Source organism: Microtus oregoni, unplaced genomic scaffold (assembly GCF_018167655.1).
Source record: "Microtus oregoni isolate MIOR12 unplaced genomic scaffold, Mior012 000036F_ref0000092, whole genome shotgun sequence".
Classification (NCBI taxonomy): Eukaryota; Metazoa; Chordata; class Mammalia; order Rodentia; family Cricetidae; genus Microtus; species Microtus oregoni.
In genome coordinates, this window is record NW_024543095.1 from 14945868 (window position 1) to 14973583 (window position 27716).

The 27716-nt window shown below is 42.8% G+C and overlaps 1 protein-coding gene across 1 annotated transcript in view; it reads right to left on the minus strand.

Annotated features, from left to right (window-relative positions):
• The window catches only part of Thada (THADA armadillo repeat containing), a 307538-nt gene that overhangs the window by 70346 nt on the left and 209476 nt on the right, over positions 1-27716 (minus strand). Inside the window, exon 31 of the mRNA XM_041631291.1 lies at positions 4003-4097. Within this exon, the coding sequence (XP_041487225.1) occupies positions 4003-4097 (95 nt within the window). The remainder of the gene's footprint in view (positions 1-4002; positions 4098-27716) is intronic.

Genomic DNA, 27716 nt, shown 5'->3' on the forward strand with positions numbered 1-27716 from the left:
ATCTATGTGATTTAAAGTTCAGGCTGCTCAACATTGCAAGTCCTAGGTTTGCCAGGACTACATAGCGAGATCCTGACTCAACAAAAAGTAAATGCAGGCTGGCAAGTTGGTTCAGCAGGTAGAGGCACCTTCCACCAAGACTGATAACTTGAGGTCAATCCCAGGGTCCATGTGGTTGGAAGAGGGAACCAAAGCTGGAAAGCTGTCCTTTGACCAGGCTCTGACCATGCTGTGGTACAGGAGTACATATGCACACACCGCCCCCCAAACAAAAGCATAAAGAAAACATTTAAAAAGTACACCACCCCAAGAATCTTCAGGTCTATTCTTTATAAGAACTTGTCTCCTTAAGAGTGCTGAGAATCCAATAAGAGCACAGAGGAAAAAAAAGGTCATGTTGTTTTAAACCCACATAACTCCACTCTGTTTTATAACACACAGTAACTTCCTTTGCTTATACAGTCAAATGGCTCCTTGGATTTTGGCCTTTGGGGCTCTCTGTGACTTTGTTTCTGCCTTGCCAGCTTCACTTCTGGTAATACTTGCTTAGCTTTGAACCTCAAACTTCAAATACCCCAACTCTTTGAAGACGGTGTGGACTCTGTTGGTAATATCCACTTCTTTGTTCACCTTCTGAGTCCCTGTGATTTGTCAAAATCTGGCTGCGACCTCCCCTACAAAGTTCCCAATTCCAAGAAGAAACCACCTCTCTGTGGTGTTTCCTTCTTAGTCCAAGGCACAGTCACAGTCCACACTAGCTCTAGATACATGTGCTCAACATACATCTGACACTAGCATCTCTCATGAATACAAGTAAACCACCACCACCACCACAACAAAACCCTTCGTTCAAGTGGTAGAGACAGCTGTGACCAAGTAGATTCCTGAAGCCTGAGCAGGTATGTGAGCATTTCTCCTTAAATGTTACCACTGGGAGGACTGAGTGTGAGGGAGGAGCTCAGCCTTGCAAGTACAGGCTGCATGCAGGTTTCCAGATGATGACGGTGAACACATGGAATCCACAGGGGCCAGTGAGTACTGGCTGAGTACTTGCTGTTGCATGAAGCATATTCTCTGCATGAGAGGTAAGCACACATATTCAGTGACAGCTTTGATTTTCTTACTTTTCCCCCCTATTTAATAGTAGTTTTTGTTTTTGTTTTTTTTTTAATTTCTTGAGACAAGGTCTCACTATTTAGCCTTGGCTGGTTTGGAACTTGCTGTGTACACCAGGCTGGCCTCAAACCCATTCTCCAGCATTGGTTTCCCAGATACTGAATTATAGCTGTGAGATGTTATACTTGTTTAGTAATTGAATCTTTTTTTGTTGTGCTGGGATTGAGTTCAGGGCCTTTGCACATGCCAGGCATATAATGTGTCACTGGCTATACCCCAGCTCCTCACATTTTGACTAAGGAGTGGAAAAAACTAAGGAATTTTTTTGCTTCTCTTTTTTCTTTCTTTTTTGAGACAGTTTCTTTGTTGCTTTGAGTCTGTCCTGGAACTTGCTCTCTAGACAAGGTTGGCCTTGAACTTACAGAGATTCACCTGCCTCTGCCCCCGAGCATGAGGATTAAAGGTGTGTGCCACTACCACCAGGCTCATGAAATTAATTTCAGCAATAAATTTCAAATTTTAATGATTTCAAAGTATTACCTTTCCAACAAATAATCAGTATAAAAATCTGAGAAATTTTCTAGTTTTAATATTTGAACTCTAATTAATTAATTAATCAATTGTTGATTAATTGTGCGTGTGTGTGGGCATGAGTGTGCCATGGTGAGTGTGTGGAGGTCAGAAGACAACTTTCAGAGGTTGGTTCTCTTCTTCCACCAAGTGGGTTCTGGTGATCAGTCTCAAGTTGTCAGGGTGGGCAGCGAGTGCCCTTACATTCTGAACCATTCACCAGTCCTGCTCATTTAAGTATTTCTAAGACAGTGTTGTGATATGTAACCCAGGCTGGACTTAAATTTGTAGTCCTCTTATCTTAGCCTCCCTAATGGTGGAACTCTCTGAAGTTGGCTGTACATTTTATACTAATAGAACATCTCAATTTGGAGGAGCTTACATGCATCAAATGCTCAAGCACTAGTTTCTGTGTTTCAAAATGCTAGTTTCTGCCTCCCTGGGCAATGCAAGTACAATACATTTAGAGCTATGGCTGCCACGTTAGAGAAAGGGTAGAAAGCTCTGTTTCCACCATATCTTACTTTATAAAGAAAGGATGCTAAGAGGAGCAATACGTATGTGTGAGAAATGCTGCTGAGTTACTAAAGATAGTATGCGATTATACTTAATTGGAGTATATGTTATAATTAATGCTAAGAGTTTGGAGAACAGAATTACTTAAAAAAACCCTCAAATCCATCTTTATAGAGTCAATAAACAAAGGATGAGAAAGAAGTTGGGGAGGCAAAGGTACATTACAACATCCAAGGACAGACCCTTTCATACTAGACTAAACACAACACACATCTGGGTGAGGTGGTTTCATATGCCCTTGGCTCCCACAGTGCACTTTAAGGCAGTTTGAGAACAGGATTCCATATGGACAGAGCTGGACCAATGATTTCCAAAACACAACATTGCCTGTATCCTGGTGAAGAGGTTAGTAATAAGGCCTTTAGACACAGATATGGAATTTGGATGAAATACAGAATGGTAAAAATCTAGGACAGCTTATTTGGTAGCATGATCTACATTCTTTTCATAACCTTTGGATCCCAGTTAACTCAAGTGTAAACCAAAGCAGATTCAGCACATAGGTTTGGTACAGCTAGAATGACCATATTTTATTGTGCAAACCTGGATACTTTCAAGATTATAAAGGAACAACATTAATATCTATGTTGTGATGAGAGGCACACACTGGGACTTTGGGGGTTTTTTTTGAGACAGGATCTCTGTAGCTCAGGCTAGTTTAGAATTCAAGCAGCTGAGTCCAGCTTTGAACTCCTCATCTTCCTGTCTCTACCTCTCCAGTGCTGGGATTACAGGTATTCCTGGCTAAACCAGGATGTGGTCCCCGTTAACCGGTAGGATGCTATACTACTGGATGTGGAGAGGATTCTGTGTTCTAATTACTTCTGTGTGAATCTAGGGGCTTTGTGGGCTAATATACATCAATCTGGGTGAGGCTGCTTTAACCCCCCCTCCCACAAAACACTTTAAATTAGTTTGAATTTGGGAACAGAGCTCCATATGGGCATAGCAAGACTCTGACAGCCTGAACATATTTACTGAAGGCAACAAATCATGGATAAGCTAAACCCAACATAGGAAAGACCTGGCCTGCTTGTACTCAGAATCTCCTTGGACAGGCCTAATCAATTAGGAGACGCTTATTTTAATCAGTTGTAGGCTCATTATCCTGCATTCTACTTTGGATTGGTGAAAATCTGTTTCAGTCTATGGTCTGGAACTTACGTACTGAACTTCCCGAGGCCTCTTATATAAACATATCAAATTATTTTTATTTGGGATGTCCTTCTCTAATTCACTTTGTGAATCATAATTAAAATAGAACAACTGTATGTGGATCTATAATCAGATACACATGGCCTAGAGACATGTATGAAGTCAGACCTGAGGGAAGAACTTTTACACAAAGTGGTGGCGGGCAGATTAAGAACAGGGACTTAAATATCCACCAATAACTGAGCGAGCTCAGTTATCTCTACAGGATGGAACAGAATGAACCATTACTGAAAAATTTCATAGTTTTCAGAGAAAATTATAAAAAATTATAAAATATCAAAAGGCCAAGGTCTTCAAACATGAGGGTATCTGAGTAGAGTCTTCTCTGAATGGCCAAATAGAACATATTTACTGGTAAAATTTCAGGCACACAAGGGCAGATTTCCTTGAGATGCTTCTAGGAAGGGGCCACATGGATTCTGTTGGTCAGTCTCATACCCTGAGCTGGGGGTGAGCAAGCGTGCGGGAGAGCTGCCCAAAACTCTCTCTCACCTGTGACGTTCTAAGAGAGGATGTGAGTCATACCTGGTTGCTGGCCTTCTGCAGGTCTGTCCAGGCAGCTTGTCAGCAGGAAGAGAACATCAATGTACACAGCTCTGGTCACCAAGCATGGATTCTGCCTGCAAAGGTAAAGAGTAGACAATAAACTGCCAAGGCCGTAGGAAAGAAACAAATAGGTGTTTTCTACTAGGCATGTCATGAGGTGTAGGCAGCTGCATTACACTAACAATGATGGACCACTGTGGGTAGAAAGAAAATTGGCAATTTGTAACAAAATGAGTCCAGGAGCCTGTGGCAGAGGCAAAGTCTATGTCTCAGTCAGTGTTCTATTGCTGTGAAGAGACACCATGGTCAAGGCAATTCTTACAACACATTTAACTAGAGACTTGCTTACAGTTTCAGAGGCCCAGTCCATTATGGTCATGGCAAGGAATATGGAAGCTCTCATACAGGGGCAGTATATGAGACTTTTATGTCCTGATCAGTAGGGGGAGAGAGACAGAGATAGAGACAGAGACAGAGACAGACAGAGAGAGAGAGAGAGGGGAGAGAGACAGACAGATACTGGGCCCATTATGGGCTTGTAAAACCTCAAAACCCACCCCCATTGACACACTTCCTCCAATGAAGCTGCATCTACTCCATCAACGCCAGGGAAACTGTTCTAATCCTTCACAAAAGGGCCATTCCCTAATGACTAATCATTCAAATATACGAGCCTATGGGGCCATTCCTGTTCAAACCACCACAGTATATGTGAGCACAAAGCAGATAAAGCTATGCCATGCTCCTGGTAAAACTCGGATTTCAACTTCTATCCTGCCAAGTTGAAAACAGGGAGAGGAGGGTGTGAAGATCTAGTATTCTCCTCTTACCTGGAGAAAAGGGGGTGGTGGTGGTCACTGGTTATGAAATTCAGGGATTTAACATTCAGGTGAAGCAAACTGCAATCACATATGAAAATGACACCTACTGACTGCCAAGAGGCACTGAGCACCACACAGATGAACACATAGAGAGCTGGTGCTCTTCTCTTAGTACATGAGATTGTCTTTCTTCTTTCTGTGACTGGCTCATTTGAACCTTGGATCCATGTGGCAGAAAGAGCAAGAGACAGCTTAGACTTCCTTTTGAGGACAGTGCTTGAGGCACCCCGCTCTGAGCCCCAGTTCAGATGGACTGCAAACAGGCCCGGATTCGGTGTGCTAAGAACTTGGCATGTATAGTAAAATCAGTAGGCATGGTGGGGTTTGAATGCTGGTTTTGTTACTTGTTATCTCTGGGTACTGAGCAGGCTCTTGGCACTGAACTCACTATCTCTCTGTGAGTCACGAGCATCAAGATGTCAGAGTGAACTGGAAATGACATTCAGTGCCTGGCAGGTACAGACATCTCAAGAGGGCTTAACCCTGGTCCCTTCTACTGACCTACGACTAGGGATGGCCCTGAAGTGGTGGAGTGCTAACCTTCACGTCTTTTGTACATGTGCGGTGTTACCAACTCCCTATAGTCTGTTTCCTTCATCCTCAACTGGCCATATCCTAAAGCTGGCAGATACTAACATGAAAAAAAACCAACAACCCAAAACAACCCTGTCACCACTTGTGGTACAATACACCTGTAATATTCATTTTTAAGTTGTAAGTATTGTGCTGGTGTGATGTGGGGAGATCAGGACAACTTTCTCCTTCCCTGTGTGGGTTTCAGACATCACACTCAGGCCATCAGGCTTGGAAGCCAGTGCCTTTACCTACTCAGCAATCTCCCCAGTTCCCTTATTATTTAAATTTTTAAAAAATATTCTATGTCTTTTTTATATCCATTAGCCATAAAAGAAAATGCCTGTAGTATTGAGAAGAGTCAATTATAAGGTATATCAAAGTCTATTGTGACTAACTAAAATACATATTGATCAAGAATGCTATGCTTGACAAAGATTTAAAAATGTGCATATATTTAAATTTATGGTAAATTTTTAGTATTTTTTTTAGTTGTTTATATTGAGCTATACATTTTTTCCTCTCTCCTCACTTCTTACCCTCTCCTATGGTCGCTATGCTCCCAATTTACTCAGGAGATCTTGTCTTTTCTACTTCCCATGTACATAAGATCCATGTATGTCTCTCTTAGGGTCCTCTTTGTTGTCTAGGTTATCTGGGATTGTGGAATCATAAGCTGCTTTTTTTTTAATGTCTAAAAGCCACGTATGAGTAAGTACATATGGTATTTGTCTTTCTGGGTCTTGGTTACCTCACTCAATATGATGTTTTCTAGATCCATCCATTTGCTCACAAATTTCAAGATGTCATTATTTTTTCTGCTGTGTAGTACTTCATTGTGTAAATGTACCACATTTTCCTTATCCATTCTTCAGTCAAGGGGCATTTAGGTTGTTTCCAGGTTCTCGCTACAACAAAAAAATGCCGCTATGAACATAGCTGAGCACATGTCTTTGTGGTATGATTGAGCATTCTTTGGGTATATACCCAGAAGTCATATTGCTGGGACTTGAGATAGGTTGTTTCCTAATTTTCTGAGAAACTGCCATATTGAAATCCAAAGCAGCTATACCAGTTTGCACTCCCACCAGCAATGCAGAAGTGTTCCCTTTACCCCACATCCTCTCCAACATAAGCTGTCCTCAGTGTTTTTGATCTTGGCCATTCTTACAGGTGTAAGATGAAATCTCAAAGTTGTTTTGATTCACATTATTTGGATTATTTGTTCTTTTGATGACGAGTTTCTTGAGATTTTTTTTTTTGTATATTTTTCAGCCCTCTGTCCTATGTGGGGTTGGTGAAGATATTTTCCCATTCTGTAGGCTGCCATTTTGTCTTCTTGACCATATCTTTTACTTTACAGAAGCTTCTCAGTTTCAGGAGGTCCCATTTATTAATTGTTTCTCTCAGTGTCTGTGCTACTGGGGTTATATTTAGGAGGTGGTTTCCTGTGACAATGTGTTCAAGTGTACTTCCCACTTTCTCTTCTATGAGGTTCATTCAGTGTGGTTGGTTTTATGTTGAGGTCTTACATCCATTTGGACTTGAGTTTTATGCATAGTGACAGATATGGATCTATGTTCATTCTTCTCCAGGTTGAAATCCAGTTATTCAACAGCCAGCACCACTTATTGAATATGTTTTCTTTTTCCCATTTTATATTTTTTGCTTCTTTGTCAAAAATCAGATGTTTGTGTGTGAATTGATATCTGGGTTGTTGATTTGGTTCCATTGGTCCTCCTGTCTGTTTCATTCCAATACCAGGCTGTTTTCAGTACTGTAGCTCTGTAGTAGAGTTTAAAGTCAGAGATTGTGATGCCTCCAGAAGTTCCTTTATTGTACAGGATTGTTTTGGCTATCCTGGGTTTTTTGTTTTTCTATATGAAGTTGAGTACTGTTCTTTTGAGGTTTGTGAAGAATTTTGCTGGGCATGGCATTGAATTTGTAGATTGCTTTTGGTAAGATTGCCATTTTTTACTATGTTAATTCTACCTACCCAAGAGCATGGGGGATCTTTCCATTCTCTGGTATCTTCTTCAATATCTTTCTTCAAAGATTTAAAGTTCTTGTCATACAGCTCTTTCACTTATTTGATAAGAGTTACTCCAAGATATTTTATGTTATTTGTGGCTATTGTGAAGGGTGATGTTTCTCTGATCTCTCTCTCTCGGCCCATTTATCATCTGTGTAAAGGGCTTCTGATTTTTTTTTTTTTTGAGTTAATCTTGTATCCTGCTACATTGCTGAAAGTGTTTATGAGTTGTAGAAGTTCCTTGGTAGAAGTTTTGGGGTCCCTTATATAAACTATCATATCATCAGCAAAAGTGAGAGTTTGACTTTTTTTTCTGATTTGTATCGCCTTGATCTCCTTGTGTTGTCTTATTGCTCTAGCTAGAACCTCATGTACTATATTGAATAGATACGGAGAGAGTGGACAAACTTGTCTTGTTCCTGATTTCAGTGGGATAGCTTTGAGTTTCTTTCCATTTAGTTTGATGTTGGTAATTTTCTTGCTGTATATTGCCTTTATTATGTTTAGGTACGTCCCTTATATTCCTCCTCTCTCCAAGACCTTTATCGTGAAGGGATGTTGTATTTTGTCAAAGGCTTTTTCAGCATCTAATGAGATGATCATTTGGTTTTTTTTTTTTTTTTCAGTTTGTTTATATGGTGAATTACACTGACAGACTTTCGTATGTTGAACCATCTCTACACCGTTGAGATGAAGCTGACTTGATCATGGTGATGATTTTTCTGATGTGTTCTTGGATTTAGTTTGCCAGTATTTTATTGAGTATTTTTGCATCAATGTTCAAGAGTGAGATTGATCTGTAATTCTCCTTATTAATATTGTGGTTTGGGTATCAGGTTAATTGTAGCCTCATAAAAAGAGTTTGGTAACATTTCCTCTGTTCCTATTGTGTGGAGCAATTTGAGGAGTATTGGTACTAGTTCTTCTTTGAAAATCTTGTAGAATTCTGGGCTGAAACCATCTGGCCCTGAGCTTTTTGTGGTTGGGAGACTTTTGATGACTGTTTCTATTTCTTTAGCTGTTATAGGTCTATTTAATTTGCTTACCTGGTCTTGATTTAATTTTGTTATGTGATATTTATCTAGAAAATTGTCCATTTCCTTTAAGTTTTCCAATTTCGTGGAGTACAGTTTTTCGAAATATGACCTAATGATTCTCTGGATTTCCTTCCTGTCTGTTGTTATGTCCCCCTTTTTAATTCTGATTTTGTTAATTTGGATATTATTTTGTTAAATTATATTTTGTTAATTTGCCTTTTGGTTAGTTTGTTAATTGCCTTTCTAGTACTTTTGTTAATTTTGTTAATTTGCCTTTCGGTTAGTTGGGTTAGTTTGTTAATTTTGTTAATTTGCCTTTTGGTTAGTTTGGATAAAGGTTTGTCTATTTTGTTGATTTTCTCAAAGAACCAACTCTTTGTTTCATTGATTCTTTGTATCGTTTTCTTTGTTTCTATTCTGTTGATTTCAGCTCTCAATTTGATTATTTCCAGCCGTCTATTAATCCTGGGTAAATTTGCTTCTTTTTGTTCTAGAGTTTTCAAATGTTCAAATGTTTCAAATGTGTGGGATTTTTCCAGCTTCTTTATGTAGGCATTTAGTGCTATGAATTTTCCTCTTAACACTGCTTTCATTATGTCCCGTGAATTTGGGTATGTTGTGTGGTCATTTTCATTGAATTTTAGGAAGTCTTTGATTTCCTCCTTTATTTCTTCTTTGAACCATTGATGAGTCAAGTGAGCACTGTTTAACTTCCATGTGTTTGTGTGCTTTCTGAAATTAGTGTTGCTGTTGAATTCTAATTTTAAGCCATGGTGATCTGATAAGATACATGGGATTATTCCAATTTTTTTTGTATCTGTTGAGGTTTGCTTTGTTACCTAGATGTGGTCAATTTTCGAGAAGGTTCCATGAGGTGCTGAGAAGATGGTATATTCTTTTATGTTTAGATGGAATGTTCTATAGATGTCTGTTAAGTCCATTTGATTCATAACATCTGTTAGCTCCCTTATTTCTCTGTTAATTTTCTGTCTGACAGACCTGTCCAGTGGTGAGAGTGGGGTGTTGAATGAAGTCTCGTACTATTAGTGTTTGTAGTTTAGTGTGTGACTTAAGCTTTGGTAGTGTTTCTTTTACATATAATGGTGCCCTTGTATTTGGGGCACAGATGCTCAGTACTGAGATTTCCTCTTGGTGGATTTTTCCTGAAACTATTATGAAATGTCTTTCTTGTATCTTTTGATTGATTTTAGTTTGAAGTTTATTTTTTTAGGTAGTAGGATAGCTACACCAGCTCGTTTCTTAGGCCCATTTGATTGGAAAATTTTCCCCAACCCTTTATTCTGAAGCGATGTCTATCTTTGAGGTTGAGGTGTGTTTCTTGTATGCAGCAGAAGGATGGATTCTGTTTTCTTATCCAATCTGTTAAACTATGTCTTTTTATAGGTGAGTTGAATCCATTTATATTAAGGGATATTAATGACCAGTGATTGCTAGTTCCTGTTATTTTAGTTTTCATTGCTGGTGATGTTATTCTGTGTGTTTTTCCCTTCTTTGGGCTTTGCTGCTGTAAGATCATCTATTGTATTTTTGAGGATGTAGCTAACTTCCTTGGGTTAGAGTTTTCTTTCTAGTACTTTGTGTAGTGCTGGGTTTGTGGAAAGGTATTGGTTAAATATGGTTCTGTCTTGGAATATCTTGTTTTGTCCATCTATGGTGATTGACAGTTTTGTTGGGTATTATTCTTTAAGTCATTTTCTTCTGTTTCATCTATATTTGATTGTTCAAGTCTTGCTGTTGTAGGGTCAATAATTTTTGTTGGTGTTGTGTTGTTCTTTGTCATGTTGAGTGCATTATTACCTTGTTTACCCATCTCTTCCTCTGACTGATGTAGTTGGGACTATGTCTCTGGTGATCAATCTTGCCAGTGAATCTAAGATGGTTGCTCCTCGTGTTGCAGTCAGGGCCATGGTTCCAGTCACTCTGTGTTCCCAGAGGTCGCTCAGCACTCTGCTCAATGCTCCCGGAGTTGTGAGGGCCTGCTCCCATGGCGGTTGCATACTCCCTCAGCAGTGGCTCCCTCGTACCTGCTTCTGTGGAGGTCACTGCGTCAGGCCTGTTCTCACAGATGTCCCTGGCTTGAGCCTGCTTTGGCCTGGTTCAGCAGAGGGCTCTGGCTCGGGTCTGCTCCCTCAGAGATCTTTGGCTGGAATCTGATCCCTCAGCGGTGACTACTTTGAACCTTGTATTTACTTTTTCTTATGCTTCCATGTGCCATTCCTCCCACCTGGAAAGTCTCTTATTCAGTCTCCACACTCATAATGGATTTATTCCCACTGTATGTTAACTCATACTTTTACTCCTTGGTATCTTTAGTGACAAACCACTCCCTTGGTGACTTGACCTCAGTCTGAAATGGCGATCCTGTCTCCCGAAATCTCAGAATGAGACTGTCTTATCTAAATTTTTTATTTAATATTATCAGTGTGTGTGTTTGTGCTCATGTGTGTGCCATGCACACATGTTGTATTACACACATGAAGGTCAGAGGTCAACTGTGTAGAGTTGGCTTGCTCCTTCCCCTTTTGTGGGTTCTGGGGATTGAACTCTGGTCACCAGGCTTGCATAATAATCTTTACCCGCTGAACCATCCCTCTGGTTCTCCACCATGTATTTTGAGGTCAGGTACTCCCTGAACCTGGGTGAGACCTACCGACCAGCAGGCTACAGAGATGCTCCTGTCCCTACACTTCCATAACACTGAGATTACAGGCATGTACTGCCACACCCAGACTGTACATGAGTTCTGGGATCTGAAGGCAGATCCTTACACTTGGGAGGCAAGTGCTCTGCCAACTAGCTGAACTTTCACCCCAGTCCCTTGTTTTTCTTCCCTAATCCTGCCCATCATTTGCCTTTATCTTGTTTTCCTCAGGTTTCTCAATCATAACTCTTTGTTGTACTCCTTCTCTCTACAATTGTGTCACTGTTAACTACCCTTGCCAAAAGGCTACTCAGGGAAATAAGTCAGAAAAGAACACGCAGGAGGCCAGCCCGGGGGGGGGGGGGGAATCAATGAACCACCAGATGTCTCCCACAGGGCTGAGTAATGGCCCCAGTAGCTTTGTGCTAGAGCTAAGCAGAAGAGACAAAAAGGGGTACACTCACACCTTTAATCCCAGCACTTGGGAGGCATAGACAGAGTTGGATCTCTCTGAGTTCGAGGCCAGCCTGGTCTACAAGAGTTCCAGGACAGGCTCTAAAGCTACAGAGAAACCCAGTCTCAAAAAACAAAACAAAACAAACAAAAAGAGACAAAAAGGATGGCATTAGGCCTCTGAGAAGTTTGCCTACTTATGCAAGGATAACAAAGAAATCCTGGGTTAAGACCTCATGAATGAAGAGGAGAAACATACTAGAGCAGACTGGAGAAATGGCAGGGCCTATATGAATGTGGGTGCCCTTTGCTGCTGTTTTATTTGGTTTTGTTTTTTGGGGCAGTACTGAGGATTGAACCTAGGACTTCAAGCATGAGAGTCAAGTGCTCTACCACTGAGCTAGAGTCTCAGTTTTCATAAATGCACTTACTTGGGCAGGGTAAGATGGGAAGAATTCAGATGGACAAAGTTGACCAGACATTTCGAGACTTGTCTACAAATGTCAAAGGGATTTGTTTAGATTGTAGAGAAGCTGGCATGTGCTGGGAAAGCAGATGAGTTGCATCCAAGGGGTGCTCCTTAATGTCCTAAGCTACCATTAGCTACCATGTTGCAGAGTCACAGCCTCCTGCCTCAGTGTTTTCTGGACACAGCCATAAAGACAAACGTGGTACACTGATTTGTTCAAACTTAGTGTGTAATAGGCTTTTACAATAAAATTTTTAGCTAAGTTGTTATGATGATGATGATAATGATGATGATGATGATTGATAGGGTGTCATATAGCCCAGGCTGGCCTTGAACTTCCTATATATCAGAGAATGACCTTGAGCTCCTGATCCTCCTGTTTCCACCTTCCAAATGTAGAGATCATAGACCTGTGCCACCTTAACACTTGCCTTTTTTTTGGTTTTTTTAAAGCCAAGGTTCAGTGTTCAGTATGTAGCCCAGGCTGGCCTTGGAACCTGCTATGCAGTCCAGGCTAGTCTAGGACTTGCAGTGATACTCCTGCCCAAGTTTCCCAGCGTTGTACGCTGCAGCTAACATCCTTTTAAACATTCCTAAATGAGCAGAATCCCTGCATGTTTCCTCAGCAGACACAAACTGCCAACTGTGCTGGCTTCCTGGGACACTGCAAAGACAGACCACTCTGGCTACTCCATAACTGTGAGGCTCTAGGCCAGCTTGTTGCAATCAAAATTATGGAGGATCCTCCACATTCTGCCACTTTAGATCCTAGGAACAGAGACTCCGGGTCAGAACAGAGCTCATGCTGGCTCTCAGGGACTCAGAGAGTGAGTGAATCTGGCCTGCAGCTCACCATTTACAGCTCCGCCCTCCAGGACAGCCACAGAACAGACCCATGTGGAGTGAGAGAACTGGGCTTTCTGTCAGCCTTCTCAGTCAGGAAAATACTTTCCTCTCTTTCTCACTTGCTCTGACTTGGAGACAGTACATGTGAGCTCAGGGTGAGCCAGAGGTTTGTTCTTGGTCTGTCAAGTCTCTTTGATGATGGGAATAAAACCCCAAGAGACAGAAGCCAGCTGGACAGGAAATAAGCCACAGAGTTTTGGGGGGCTTGGGATTTTTTTCTACCTCCAAATGGAAAAATTCTGGCATGGGCATAGTCTAATGAAGATTTACAGTGTTTGAAAAACTCAGACTGGCCAGGGTCTAGCAGATGGGCTCGAAACCAGCAGAGCAGTGGTGCTGGAAAGTGCAGACAGAGTCAGGCCCGGCTACATTTATATATAAGAAACAGAATAAAGGGCTCTTTTGAAAACCTTGTTTTTCTTCCACCACTCTTTAAAAAAAATCATTTATCTCTTGACAAACACCCACCCGAGATCCTGATGAGTATGTCTTTGCCTTGGGAAATTTCTGAACTCCATTAAACTTTCTGCCCTCTGTCCTGGAAAGTGGGGGTTGGGGAGGGAAGGCAGGACATGTCCACAATGGCCCCAGTGTCTAGAGGATGGCAGGAGCTCTTGGGAAGCCTGTGATAAATTATTTACTTCTCCTGGCCCTTCCGGAATCCCAGAGGCTGCTGATCTGCTTTAACTGAGGTCTATTCATTCAGAAAACATTTACTCAGAAGCTACATGCAGCCAGGAATAGTGCCAGGGTCTGGAAAGATGAAGATGACACAGATACTGCCCTCAAGGAACTTAGAGTCCTGAACAGTGTTCTTCAAACTGCCGAGTATATATATGGCCCACTTCATTAGTTATGAAATAAACTAGTGGATCATGACAAGTGAAAAAGACAGGATGGAGACAGGACGAGGCAGGGAGAGAAGAAAATGAACTCCAAGGGTGTCACAGTGGTTTCAGTACCTTGTTTGTTTCTAGAACGTTCTTGCCCAGAATGATTGATCTCATATATCTTCCTTTTTCTTCTTCCAAGACAGAGTTTTTCTGTGAAGACCTGGCTGTCTTGAACTCGCGCTATCGATCAGGCTAGTCTTAAACTCACAGAGATCTGCCTGCCTCTGCTTCCAAGTGCTAGGAAGTATGTGTCACAACTCCTGGCTAATCTTATTTATCTTTAAATGAGATATAATTAATGCAATGCAATAATTTTAAGTAAAATATTGAATATTGTTCCTAGCCCTTAAATTCCTTTTCTACATAATGATATACCTTACATTGCACTGAAAGGATGGCAACAGTAAGGTCACAGATATGGAGAAAGCTATCCTTCTTGAAATCAAATCTGCTAAGTCTTAAGGAACTTTAATTTACTTCCTCAACCCTATGTGCGTATGTTGAGACAGGGCCTTGGTATTTAGCTCTGGCTGGCCTGGAACTTGCTACAGCCCTCCTGCTTCTGCCTCCCAGAATTAGATGCAAGTATTTGGAGGTAAGGGTACAAATTATTCACAATTTCAAGCCACATTAAAATTCACAAGCCAGTGTGTGTCTAGTGTATCTGTGTATATCCATGTACATAGACTCACATATATAACCACTGGCCATATGTATACATTTTTGGTTTTATTTCTTTCCAGTGTGTGTGTGTGTGTGTGTTAGTTTTGACTATTTAAAACAAAATACTTTAAGTCTACTAGTTTAATGGGAGAAACATGACCCCTCATATTAGAGTATGGCAGTGCCATGAAAGAGAGATCAACAGACAAATGAAGGCTGCTAAAGGAGACAAACCTGTCTGCCTGGTGAGGAGTCTGGGCAGCGGGCCATGGCAATGACCCCAGAAGAGGAAGCGGCGGTACATCTGAAGACTTGAGCACACAGCAGCTATAGAGAACGTGGTGTTGAGAAATGAGAAGGAGAGGGGAACAGAAGAAAGTTGTGCAGAATGAACAGGGGCCCCACAGTGAGAGCTCCAAAGCCCTAAAGGGCTGAAGATCCTGTGGGTCCCCTCAGCTCAAATCACAACAGAGGGCTTGAAGTTCACTTAGTACTCTGACCCCACAGGGGCTCCCTTGAAGAGGCAATCCACTTAGGATACACAACAGCAATCTCCTTCAGAAGAACCCACAGTTATGTCCAGAGGGCTGGAACAACTGTCCCGCTTCAAGCTTCTGGCATCATTAAAGTTTCTAAGTCAGGAAATCTGATCTGGACTTCAACAAAATCTGGGTCTGGTCACTTTAGTTCCAAAGGACCTACTCCCTAAACTCTGGGTGGAGCCAAGGCTAACCTCTCTTGAGTATTGTAGGGGCATTCAGCAGAGGGAGAGATGAAAAAGAGGACCAAGTTTTGACCTTACAGAATATATGGTTTTTGTGGGGAAGGAGAAAAACAAAACAATGAAAAAGAATGCCATGAAGGAGGAGGGGGCTAGAGACATGGAAGGACTTGAAAACAGGTCCAGCTGACAGGGATTGATGAGATCTTGAGTCTCAGCTAGGGCTCATCAGTGCCTGGGTTTGTGGCTCCAAAGAAGGACACAAGGAGGAGAAAACGCTTCTAACCAGAGCCAGCAGTGAGCAAAAGCAGCATGGGCCTCTAGCAGGCCCACACAGAGGCAGTGGGCGGTCAGGGAAGAGGGACAAGGGCTACCAGATTAGAGAAGCAGCAAGGTGAGCAGGGGCAGGTGCGAAAAAAAGGAAAGGCAGGGAATGGCAGAGAAGCACCATCTATGTCTGTACATACTGCTATGACCGGGCTCTTGACCCCTTGCCTGCTGTGTTGGGCCCTTTATTTAAAAGGCCCCTCAAAGCCTATCCTCTGGTTTCTTGACTAGCCTCCTGGGAGCTATAGCTGGCTTGATCAAGGCATTCTGCTGACAGTCCTCGGGTTTCCCAGAGGTCCCTCTTGGCAATCCCAGCAGCAAAGCACTGTTGTGGAGGCAGTCCACAGAGCTAGCTAGTGTTTGCCTACAGAGCCCCTGTGGCTAGAACTTAGGAGGTCTTCCTTTGATGCAGGCCACATTAAGCCATGTAAATGTGGAAGTGTAAATTAAATAAAGAGAAGCTCCCTCTCCCATTCTGATTTCCATTTTTACCACAGACTGGCCAACTAATCAGCATATGGCATTCTTGGAGAAACAAATGGAGATTTGTGTAAGCCATGATGCCAAATGATCATGAATTGCAGAATATGTAATTTTAAACAAGCTATTTCCCTCCACTGTACCAGCTAGGATTCAGATCTGCAGGCGAGCCAGCTGGCAGCAACATGTAGGGTTGGCAGGCTCCCCAGTCCCTGAGATTACCTTGCCTTCATGAGGGGGTGGTGCTGGTGGGCTGAGTAATTATGACAGACTAAAACCACCAGTGCCTGCATAGACACCCCAAAAGGAGAAACTGCCATGTAGTCCTCCTTCTTGGGCTCTTCAAGTCAAGTCTTTCCCCAGTCTCTGCTTTGGTATGGATCACCTTCCAGAGAATTTGCAGAAAGACCGTATGTTGGACATATCTGGTAAAGGAACAAAGGCCCCAGCCATGTGCTACTCCTCCAAGGGCTCCTCCTGGGGAAGAAGCTTTGCTCCTAAGAGAGAAGGTCCATGAGTGCTGAAGCCTTTACCCTTTGACCAGGATGAGGCCCACCCGTAGTCTATGGAAAGCACTGGGGTCCCCTCTCAGGGCAGTCCTGAAATCACAGGCTGCTCTGCTTCCCTTTACTGCCACCCCAGGGGAATCCTGCAACCCCAGACCATGACTTCCTCTGCTGCCCGAACGAAAGCTCACCTGGCCTTTTCAGTGGGCCCTTAGGGACTCTCAGAGACTCTCATGTTTTTCCATCTTTCTATTAGGCATCTTTTTCTTATTAATGCACTACTATTCAAGCTGTGTGCAGAGAATGATGAAAAAGAGACCTTGTGTGGGGTTTGGGATTTGTTCAAAGCCTGGGAAAGTATTTTAGAGTGTGTGTTTTATTCCTTTTATGAGAGATGCATGTTTCCCTCCCTCTGTGACTTGTTTAAAAGTAAAGTTTAATATGCTGCCAGAAAAATTGCTGGTTAATAATTTAATAAGCTATGGGCTAGGGATTATGGGAGAAAAGTAGTATCTAAGCAAACCTTTGTTGTAGTTTGGACTTGGAGGCTGCAAAGCACTGACCACACTACAGAATGCTAACAGAGTCTCTTTGATTCTTCCAACTTACTTTCCAGGAGCACAACAAGGATAAAGAAGCAAGGAGAATGGGAACTCCTGGATGCTGATTGACAAGTTCGCTTTACAACCTATGGCCAGGTGAACTTGGCAAGGCATATATGCTTGGACCTCAGTCCCAGCAATACAAGCAACAGAATAACAGTATAATGCATTTTATGAAAGGGTTATCTTTAAAAACATTCTTATTTAATTTTATCTTACTAAGAATCATAGACATTATTTTTCCATTTTTCAGAGTCAATAACACTATGTTCATAGAGCTCAAGTGACCTCCCCAAGATCAAGGCAAAGCTAAAAATAGAGTCAAGGTTTTCCAGACAAGCACATTGTATTTATGTGTCCCAAACACAACTACTAAACAGAGACAGTGTGCCAAGCATAAAGGACACGTTGGTGTGCACCCACACACACCGGGGTTGGTGTCTTTCCAGCATGGCTGACGATGCTAACAGAGCCCAAGATGCCTGATCATAGGTCTCTCCCTCTTGTGCTTGGCCCTTTGACACTGCACAGCCATTACTACCAGGTTTTCTCCAGCCTCCTCCATTTTCTACCTCTTCTCCTCTTCTGCCCCCTTCTTCCTCCCTCTCTCCCTCCCTCCCTCCCTCCCTCCCTCCCCTCTTCCTCTCTCTCTCTCTCTCTCTCTCTCTCTCTCTCTCTCTCTTTCTTTCGAGACAAGTCTCACTGTATTCCTGGCTGGCCTGGAACTTGCTACGTAGTCTGGCCTCAAACCCACAGAGGTCTGTCTGTTTCTGTCTCTCAAGCCTGAAACCTCACATCTTTAGCACTTTCAACTCTGAAGACAGAAGTGGAACCTCTGGATGGTACAGGCCACAGTGGTGGGCTTCAGGGACACATGGCAGTGCCCCCGCTAACTTCAGCACAGCATTTTTTTTTTGGTTTTTCGAGACAGGGTTTCTCTGTGGTTTTGGAGCCTGTCCTGGAACTAGCTCTTGTAGACCAGGCTGGTCTCGAACTCACAGAGTTCTGCCTCTGCCTCCCAAGTGCTGGGATTAAAGGCGTGCGCCACCACCGCCCGGCATTTTTTTTTTTTTTAAATGCTGAGGTTTCCTGCTAAACTAGTGCCTTAAGAAGCAGCCCCTCTCCAGAACACAGGGATGTGGCTCTTTAGGCTCAAAGAGGAATGCTTCTCTGAGCCTGCATGGGAAGGTGTTTCTAGAGGCTTGTAGTCCAGTGTAACCACTAAAGAGGCCTGAGTACAACAGGTAGCTGAGGGCAAGGAGAAGTAAGTCAGTGAGGGCCTCTTCCAGGCTCCTCCCTCAGCCCACTAGCAGAAACCAGTCCCTTTCCTACAAGCCTTCCTGAAAGAGGGCTAAACCCTGGGCACACAGGGCAAATGTACCAGGGCTTAATCAGCTCAATACTGGGGCAGGGAGGGAACATAGTGCCGTAAGGACTGTGGTCAAGCTAACTGACTCCAGAGGAACTACCTCTAAAAGGTCACTGCTACAGAACACTGGACACTGGGTGCTCGGGAGAATGAACTTCCTCTGCTTGGTAAAGAGGCAGCAGACTGTGGCAGCTGGCCTCTCAGGAAGAGGTCTGGAACAGTGGCCTTTGGTGGCAAAGTCTAGGGCTGGGTCATATAGGGAAGGCAGTTTCTGCAAGGATGATCAGGCAGCAGTGGCAGCTAGGATGAGAAGCAAAACAGAACCTGCTGCATTCACCCCTACCTGGAGCCATATTCTGGGGACCACACATGTCTGTTAGGAAGGCCTGCCCATTTTCTTGTCAATTATCTCCTCTGCAGTTTTATTTTGATTAGATCACTGTTTTCAAACAGCGAGTTAGGGTACCTCGCAGTCCCTTCTGGGCTTCCAATGGGAGGGAAGCCATGCAGGTGGTCTCCAGGCCCCACCCCAGCTGAAACTGTTTACCGTCTCTGCTACACGAGCTTCAGCAGCATTGAGTTTCCACAAAAGCTTCTGCGTGAGGGAGGAATTTCACCAGATGAGACCATCTTTACATTCCCTTTCCTAGCATAAACTCCATGGTTCTGTGATCCTCTTAACAAAAGCACAAAGATAAAAGCCATGCCATTCCCACTTCGAGTGACCCAGGGGACTAGCAGGCTGCTGCTGGGGAGCTTTTGGAATTTTGAATTTCAAGTATGTACAGACAGAGGCCTATCACCAGTGTCTGCCTGAGGCCAGCAGTTATATCTTAAAGTCCTGGACCAAATGCAAATTCCTTTGGTTGTGCTTTAAGGGCCATCACATCTGGTCCCTTATCGAGCGTTGCAGAGCACCTCCTGAGGCTCTGCCTCCCACTGCTCACAAAACGTGTTCTTTTTCTATCACCTCTGCTGTTTTTAAACCACACCCCAGCTCTAAAGGTACTCTCAGACCTCTCTGAGAAAATCTCCCGACTGTGCAAACCCACCTTTTCTTTGGGACTTTCATACTTACTGTCTCCACTGCTATTTGAGCTCCACTGTTGGCTAATAGTATTTGTAGGCACTGGACTGCATTATAACTAGACCACGACAGCCAAGGTCTACTGAGGTTCTATCCCATATACCTAAAGTACTTATCACAGTGCTGGGCACTGTGCTAAGACGCCTTGGTACCTGGGAAGCAGACATTCTTCACTTACTCGACAAAGGTTAGTCTGTATCTGTATAACCCCTCCGGTTCTCCAGTCAAAGAAAATTAGCCTACCAAACAATTAACCCTCTCTCAGCCTGTTCAGAGTCTTTTCCTCTTGGAACCCTTCCTTGACCCCTGTACCCCACAAGCTAGCATTTATTTCTCTTGTTTCTGCTCTACTGTGACTCATTTCAGCCCTTAGTAAAGTCTTACTTGCTTATGTTTAATCTGTTCTTGTCTTGGTCAGGCTTTTTTTTTTTTTGAAGATTTTTTTTTTTCATTTTATGTATATTGGTGCTTTGCCTATATGAATGTCTATGACATGCATGCCTGGTGCCTATAAAGGTCAGAAGAGGGCATCAGATCCCTTAGGATTGGCATTATAGATAGTTACTGCCAGGAAGGTGCTAGAAATCAAATCCAGGTCCTCTGCAAGACAGCAAGTTGTCTTAAATTCACTGAGTCATCCTTCTATTATCCCCAAATGGTTTTTGATACAGGGACAATATTTTACACCTTAAGTTTATATTTTGATTTTTGAGACAGGGTCTTACTGTGCAGCCTGGTCTAACCCTGAGCTTGCAGCAATTCTGCTCCAGCCTCCTGTGTGCTGGAATTACAAGGCCACGCTACTATACCCTAGTAATAAGCACTCATTTTATACTCTCCAGCATGCTGCTACATTGTTCTATACTGTCTGTGAACTGGAATTGGCTTTAATTAAATGGAAATGGCTCAGTGAAGGTGGTGGTTTATCCAAAAGACAGAACATATTACATGCTAATATGTAATACTAATATTAGCAACTAATATTAGGGAAAAAATTACCCCACTATACTAGAGCTTTACATAGTATTATGGGAAGGCAAGTTAGAACATGACAATATTGTCCAAACTTTCCACCAACAGCCCTCCACCCCTCGGGCCAACAGCTACAAGTGGAGGAAGATAGAAGAGCTTTCTAGCCAGCTAATCCTAGCTTCAGGTTCGGGTTGTCGATTTCTGTATATAAAAAGCAGGAGGCATCAGCAGTTGGACACTGGATGCCTGGTTACAATTGTGTGAAAGGACTATCTATTCTATACTTTCCTGGACTGCAAGGCTCAGGTGAGCACACTAATCACATATGACTGCTGTTACCCTGACTCACTTGCAGAAGCCAAGCTTTCAGCAAAAACCACTTCCTATACCTTCAAACTTCACCTCTCAGACAGCTTGTTCCTTTTTGCATTTGCAAAAGAAGTATTTAATGAAAAAGATGTTTTGCATCTTCTCCCACTGTTTCTGTTGAAATGTAACTTCACAGTTCTTTCTTGTTTGAAAAATACAAACAGGATCTCAACTCAAGGTATCATTGCCTTAAACATTCCTGAGATGTTTGAAAGAAGTTTGTGTCTAAAATACACCAATTCCACTCCTTTCTCTATTCAGTTCTTCACCAGGCTGCAGGTGACTTCAAATAGGCTTGAGAGGAGTAAAAAGGCACCTAATGATGGTCTCTTCTCCCCACAAAATCTCAGAGCTGATAGGAAAGCAGTGATCATTGTCTCATTCTCTCCTCTCTGCCTCTCAAATGTAGAAAAGGACTACTGGGAAAACCTTTTATACAAAAGAAGGGAGAGAAGAGAAGAAAAAGGAGAGGAAGGGAAGGAAAAAGAAAAAAGGAAAGAAAAGGAAAGCAACAGCCTGAAAAGAGATCACCTCCCAGCACACACATAAAAGCAAAGACACTGCCAGCTGTGCCTGCACACTTGCTATGTGACTACCCAGCCCTGTTGAGACTTGTGTCCCTTCAAGTCTTAGCAGGGACCACAAATGATAGCCTTGCAGAGCCCCATGATCACTGGAATACAACAACGTATGCACTCCTGTCGGTGGCATGGAGGTGGGAAAGCAAGCTGCAGCATGGCTGAGGGATGAAGCCACACTGTTTCTTAGGTCACTGCAAAAGAAGGAGCTGTTTCCTGCAGAGAGCGGCGGTCTGGTAAAAAAGACAGGAGACTGTGGAAGGGCCGGGGACAGAGCCAAAGGAGGGTCAGAGCCAAGCCCTAAAAGTGTAGTCTCTCATGTGAATAAATTTGCTGCTTAGAAAAGAAATACTGTCTTCAACTGTTGTAAAGCGAAATGATATTCTAGAGCAGAATTCTGCAGCTGGCCAGAGCCCTGGGGAAGAACTGGGAATGCCACACGTGAGCAAGCCCAGCCGTCTCTGTCTCTACAGCACACTTACTTACATAAGTCATCAAGGGTCCAGTGCTTACGTTAGTGGGACCAGTTAACAAGAGTACACAGGGGTGGGAGGAGCACTCCAAGGAAGCTGACTAGGAAGTGTATCAATCTTACAGTTCATAGGTTGCAAGTCAGAGTTGGCTTGAGGTACCAATTACCAGAATTGGTCACTAGAGTAGCTCTTCAGGATATAGGTTTTCCTGTCCCCACTCCCTTCAATAACACTGCTTTATTTAAAAACTCACCCCAAGGCTGTTTTCTTAATAACCCTACTCTTGTACCCCAAGAGCCTGTCAGGCTGGCACTTTACAGAACCACAAACACTCAACTGCTGTCAACAAAGCACTGGTCCTCCCCAGGCATGGAGACCACAGGGATGGTGGCCTGGATCAAGGAATACCGCCTTCTCATAGTGTTCTGGTGCCACACAGACCCTGATATTGGGAGAGAAGGCAGGCCTGATGCCTTTGGTAGTCTTGGGTCTGCTACTGCAACTCTAAGCTTCTACCATGGCCTTGAGAATGAGGTCATGAGGGCAGGAATATTTTCAACTGGGGATCGTGTAATTACAGTAGTTGATGCCTTAGTCTTTATCACTTAAGTATGAATTATGTCCCAGGGCCAATCAGTAGTCTCACCTGGAACTGGTCTATTATTTTGGCTCCCAGGTCCCACTGTGAGCTTGTGAATATGAGTCTCCATTCTAACAAGTGATTGATGTGCATGCTTCCCTTCTGAGAAGCTTACTCTAGACAATGCTTATATCCCTAAGTCCCCAACAAACAAACAGTGTATGGACAGATGGAGACAGTATGGCCTGGAAAAAGCCTGACAAGGACTTGGAAGCTGAGTCCTCAACAAATGTTAGTAGTTGCCATCGGGGTCTGCTCCTGGTCAGCTGTGTGAATGGATGGAATGCCCTGACCTCTGTGGGCTGCAGTTCTGCACATGCATGCGGCTGGTGAGTGAAGTCGCACCAACATCAGGGGTTTTCCGCATCTAAAATTCCAAGCCCACGAGTCTGCCTGAAAAGACTGTTTTGTTTCTGTAACTGTGGTTTTAATAAATAGCTGCAGTGTTTAAAACAGTCGGCACATGGCTAGCCCGAGGAAGGCTGGTAAATGAAGTGATCCAAATACAGTCTATACTACGTTAGCCACCTTGAAACATGTGACACGAGTTTCTAGGACAACAACCACGGAAGGGTACCAGGCTCAAATGGAGTCAGGAGGGCAAAGGTATGGAATATTCTCTAAGGGTGGGGACTGACACTGATTCTAGCACTCCAGCCTGAGAATTAGGAACTACTGTTTGGAATGTAAACTGACTACCAATCAATCTGGCATTTGAGAAGTGTCAAGACCAAGAGTCACAGACTACTGTGGGGGATCTAATGGGAGAAGTAGCCAGCTGAGGACAGTTGTGATATATGCAAATCATGTTCTATTGAAAGAGATGACCAGAGCCAAAGTGATAGTGTGCCACTGCCATCCTACATCTCAGCAGTGGGCCACCTACAGCTAGAAGGTGGATGTGAGTCTGAGGCCAGCCTAGCTACAGAGCAGGACCGCCTCAAGGCTAAATTAAAACAATCATCACTCCTCTAGGGAGAGAGGGAGAGAGGAAAAGAGGGAGAGAGACGAAAGAGAGAAAATGAGAGAAAGAATAAGCAAGAAGGGGGGGGGAGGTTGAGCCTACAAGTGAGCACATATAGATATAAAGCACTTAGACTGTCAACAGGACAGTTGTTATTTTGGTACATGGTGCCTATGGCAAAGAGTGTATAACACATCCAGGTCCTAGTGGCACCTTTGGAAAGCCCAGGAAAGGCTCTTTACTAAGCAGAAACAAAAGATTAAAATGTGTTGGTTTATGTGTTATCCCATTAAAAGTAAAAATGGAAAACATATGTATACTTACTTTACTTATCTTTGAACTTACACCAACTAAACTGGAGTCACACACAGGGTGTGTCTCCAAGAAAAATTGATTTTCTAATACAAGAGAGTTTTGAGATGAACTTATGGAATTATATGTACCAATTGCTTCATCCAGAGTGTGGCACAAAGTAGGCATTCCAGAATTAAGTTTTAAAAAATCTTAAACCTTTGGTGAAGGTCTCTCTGACTGCTGGTGGGAGGAAGGACTCCCTGTATAGCAGTGTCAGTGAAACCTTTAGATACTGTGGTAGCTCTCAGGAAACTCACTCTACTTCTACAGGGCAAACCTAAGGCTAGTATTACAGAACACACACACACACACACACACACACACACAGATTTCTCACTAGAACATTATTTATGACATTAAAAAGTGGAGGGGGCTGGAGAGATGGCTCAGCGGTTAAGAGCATTGCCTGCTCTTCCAAAGGTCCTGAGTTCAATTCCCAGCAACCACATGGTGGCTCACAACCATCTGTAATGAGGTCTGGTGCCCTCAGGCATACACGCTGAAAGAATATTGTATACATAATAAATAAATAAATATTTTTTAAAAAAAGTGGAGTAATGTAATAGCCAGAACCTGGAAACAACCTAGATGCCCTTCAATGGAAGAATGGATGAAGAAAGTATGGAATATATACATATTAGAGTACTATTCAGCAGTAAAAAACAATGACTTCTTGAATTTTGCATGCAAATAAACAGAAATAGAAAACACTATCCTGAGTGAGGTAAGCCAGACCCAAAAAGAGGAGCATGAGATGTACTCACTCATATTTGGTTTCTAGCCATAAATAAGGACATTGAGCCTATAATTCATGATCCTAGAGAAGCTAAATAAGAAGGTGAACCCAAAGAAAAACATATAGTCATCCTCCTGGATATTAACCTTCATCAGGCGATGAAAGGAGACAGAGTCCCACATTGGAGCACCGGACTACAACCCCAAGGTCCAAATCAGGAGCAGAAGGAGAGCACGAGCAAGGAACTCAGGACCGTGAGGGATCCACCCACACACTGAGACAATGGGGATGTTCTTTTGGGAACTCACCAAGGCCAGCTGGACTGGGTCTGAAAAAGCCTGGGATAAAACCGGACTCGCTGAACATAGCGGACAATGAGGACTACTGAGAACTCAAGAACAATGGCAATGGGTTTTTGATCCTACTGCACGTACGGGCTTTGTGGGAGCCTAGGCTGTTTGGATGTTCACCTTACTAGACCTGGAAGGAGGTGGGAGGTCCTTGGACTCCCCACAGGGCAGGGAACCCAGTCTGCTCTTCAGGCTGATGAGAGAGGGGGAGTTGATTGGGGGGAGAGGGAGGGATATGGGAGGCGGTGGCGGGGAAGAGACAGAAATCTTTAATAAATAAATAAATAATAATAATAAAAAAAGTGGAGCAATGAGCTGGGTGGTGATAGCGCACACCTTTAATCCCAGCACTCGGGAGGCAGAAGCAGGTGGATCTCTTTGAGTTCAAAGCCAGCCTACAAGAGCTAGTTCCAGGACAGGCACCAAAGCTACAGAGAAACCTTGTCTTGAAAAAACAAAAACAAAAAAAGAAAAGTGGAGCAATGAAGCCAGTCATCGTGGCGTATGCCTTTAATTCCAGCACACCTGGGAGACAGACAGGCAAATCTTGGTGAGTTTCAGGCTAGCCAGGGCTACTGTGAGACTCTGTCTCAAAAAACTAGCCAAACAAACAAAAACCCAAACACACACACACACACACACACACACACACACACATGCTTACATATATTTTTAACAAATGATATTTTTAAAGATTTTTTTCCTAATTCAAAAATGGGCAAAATTATTATTTTTTTATAAAGATGTGTGGTGGTAAAGCTAAAACAGTCAAAAAACTTAACAACAACATAAATTAATACCCAAGTCTCTGCTTTCATTATGTGTGTGTGTGCATATACTTAGAAGAACTGCAAGATTTTATACTAATTCTATTTTTAATTTTTAAATTTTAAGTGTGATACTATTTCCACAGCAGACATAAAAAGTTTTTAATAATAATAATAATAGCAAACACTTTCATATCATCAAGTGAAAAGAGGAAGCTGTAACTTTTATACTTAACAAAATCTTAGCTATGGAACAAAAATAGGAAAAAAGTTGAAGTAACCGCATAAAACTGTTAACCAATAACAGTGGTTTCCACTGGACTGTGGTCAGAGTAACTTTCTTTTTTATATTATTTTTGAAATTTGTGCTAGACTATTTTTCCTTGATATGCACTGACAGCTAAGGAAAACCATGAGAAGTTTAGTAGAAAATTCATTTCCTTTTGACTATTATATCACCCACAGTGTCTAACAGTTTGCACAGCCTACCAAGTTTTCCTTATCTTTCTTTGATTTAGTTTTGTTATGCTTCTTGAAAAAGTTTCACTGTGTAGCTCAGACTGGCCTGAAATTTTCAACAACTCGCTTGTCTCAGACCCCGCCTAGGATTAACAGATGTGTACCAGCACACATGGCTGATTTCATCGTTTTCTAAAAGGAACACCCAATACACATTTATTCTTTTATGACTGAAGCAAACGCAAGATAACAAACCACTTCTGAAAAATTTTAAGCCCAATATAATTGTAATCCCAAATTACAACCAAAGTAAATAAGCCTTTTCCTCTTAGTCCTGCTTGAAAGAGCTTTTCAAAGCCCTTCCTGTTTGGGCGGGCCCATGAGTCGGCTAGCACAGCAGACAGCAAGGGCGGTCAGCAGGGCCACCCTCAGGACTAGACTAGATCCTCTTGAGGAACCCCTAGACCAACTTTCCAGGCCAGAGGCTCACTCTAATTCTCATTTGGTTCCTGACCAGGGTTGGCTGAGTTTTCTACCAGGAGTTAGTAACTATCACCTTCACACTGAGAAAAAGATCACAGTGAACTGGCTGAGGAGGGAAGGCTAAGGGAAAGGGAGAAGGAAAGGATGCAAAAGCTTAACGACCCGATTTCCATAAAGGCTCTGACACCCTGGAATGAAAAGCGGCTTGTAAGAGAAAAGCCTGATCCTTTATTCAAGTCACATTGCCAGCTGGCCATTTATCACCTAAAACTCCCCCAGCAACTCCGTGGGTACTGCTCAACCAGCTCACAGAAATAAATCCTTATTAATCTTGCAAAGTCAAAACATGAATATGCAACAAAAGTCTTTATGTGTTTCTCGATTTTAGACTCCAAATTTAAAAATTCAATTGATTGTCCATAGCTTCAATAAACTGTGTTAGAAACCCTTTGGAACAAAAAGATAAATAGCACATCCCCTAAGATTCTTGTGCTTACTGGACTGAATGAACTCAATGAGGAAAAGGTGCTGCTGCTAGAAATTAAAGCAACGTTTTCTGCCCAGCAACAGTACTTTCCATAGGCTACACTAGAAAGCTACAGAGAGGCCTCAGTGAGCCCGAGGCACATTTATCTTTCAAGTGTAAATGACCAGGAATAAAGGGGCCTCTTTAGCAGTTGGATTTGGAATACTCTGCACTGTAACATCTCCATGGCAAAGGCAGGGAGAAAGGAAGAAAGATCGGCTTTGAGGTGACTACCATGACCCCAGATGGGTTCATCTGAGATGTAGTTGACTGGTACAGACAAAAACCTCCCATAGCACGAGGCCCTCAGAGATAAGGCAGGCATGGGCCAGGTGAAGGTTTCATTACCTACATGGAGTTC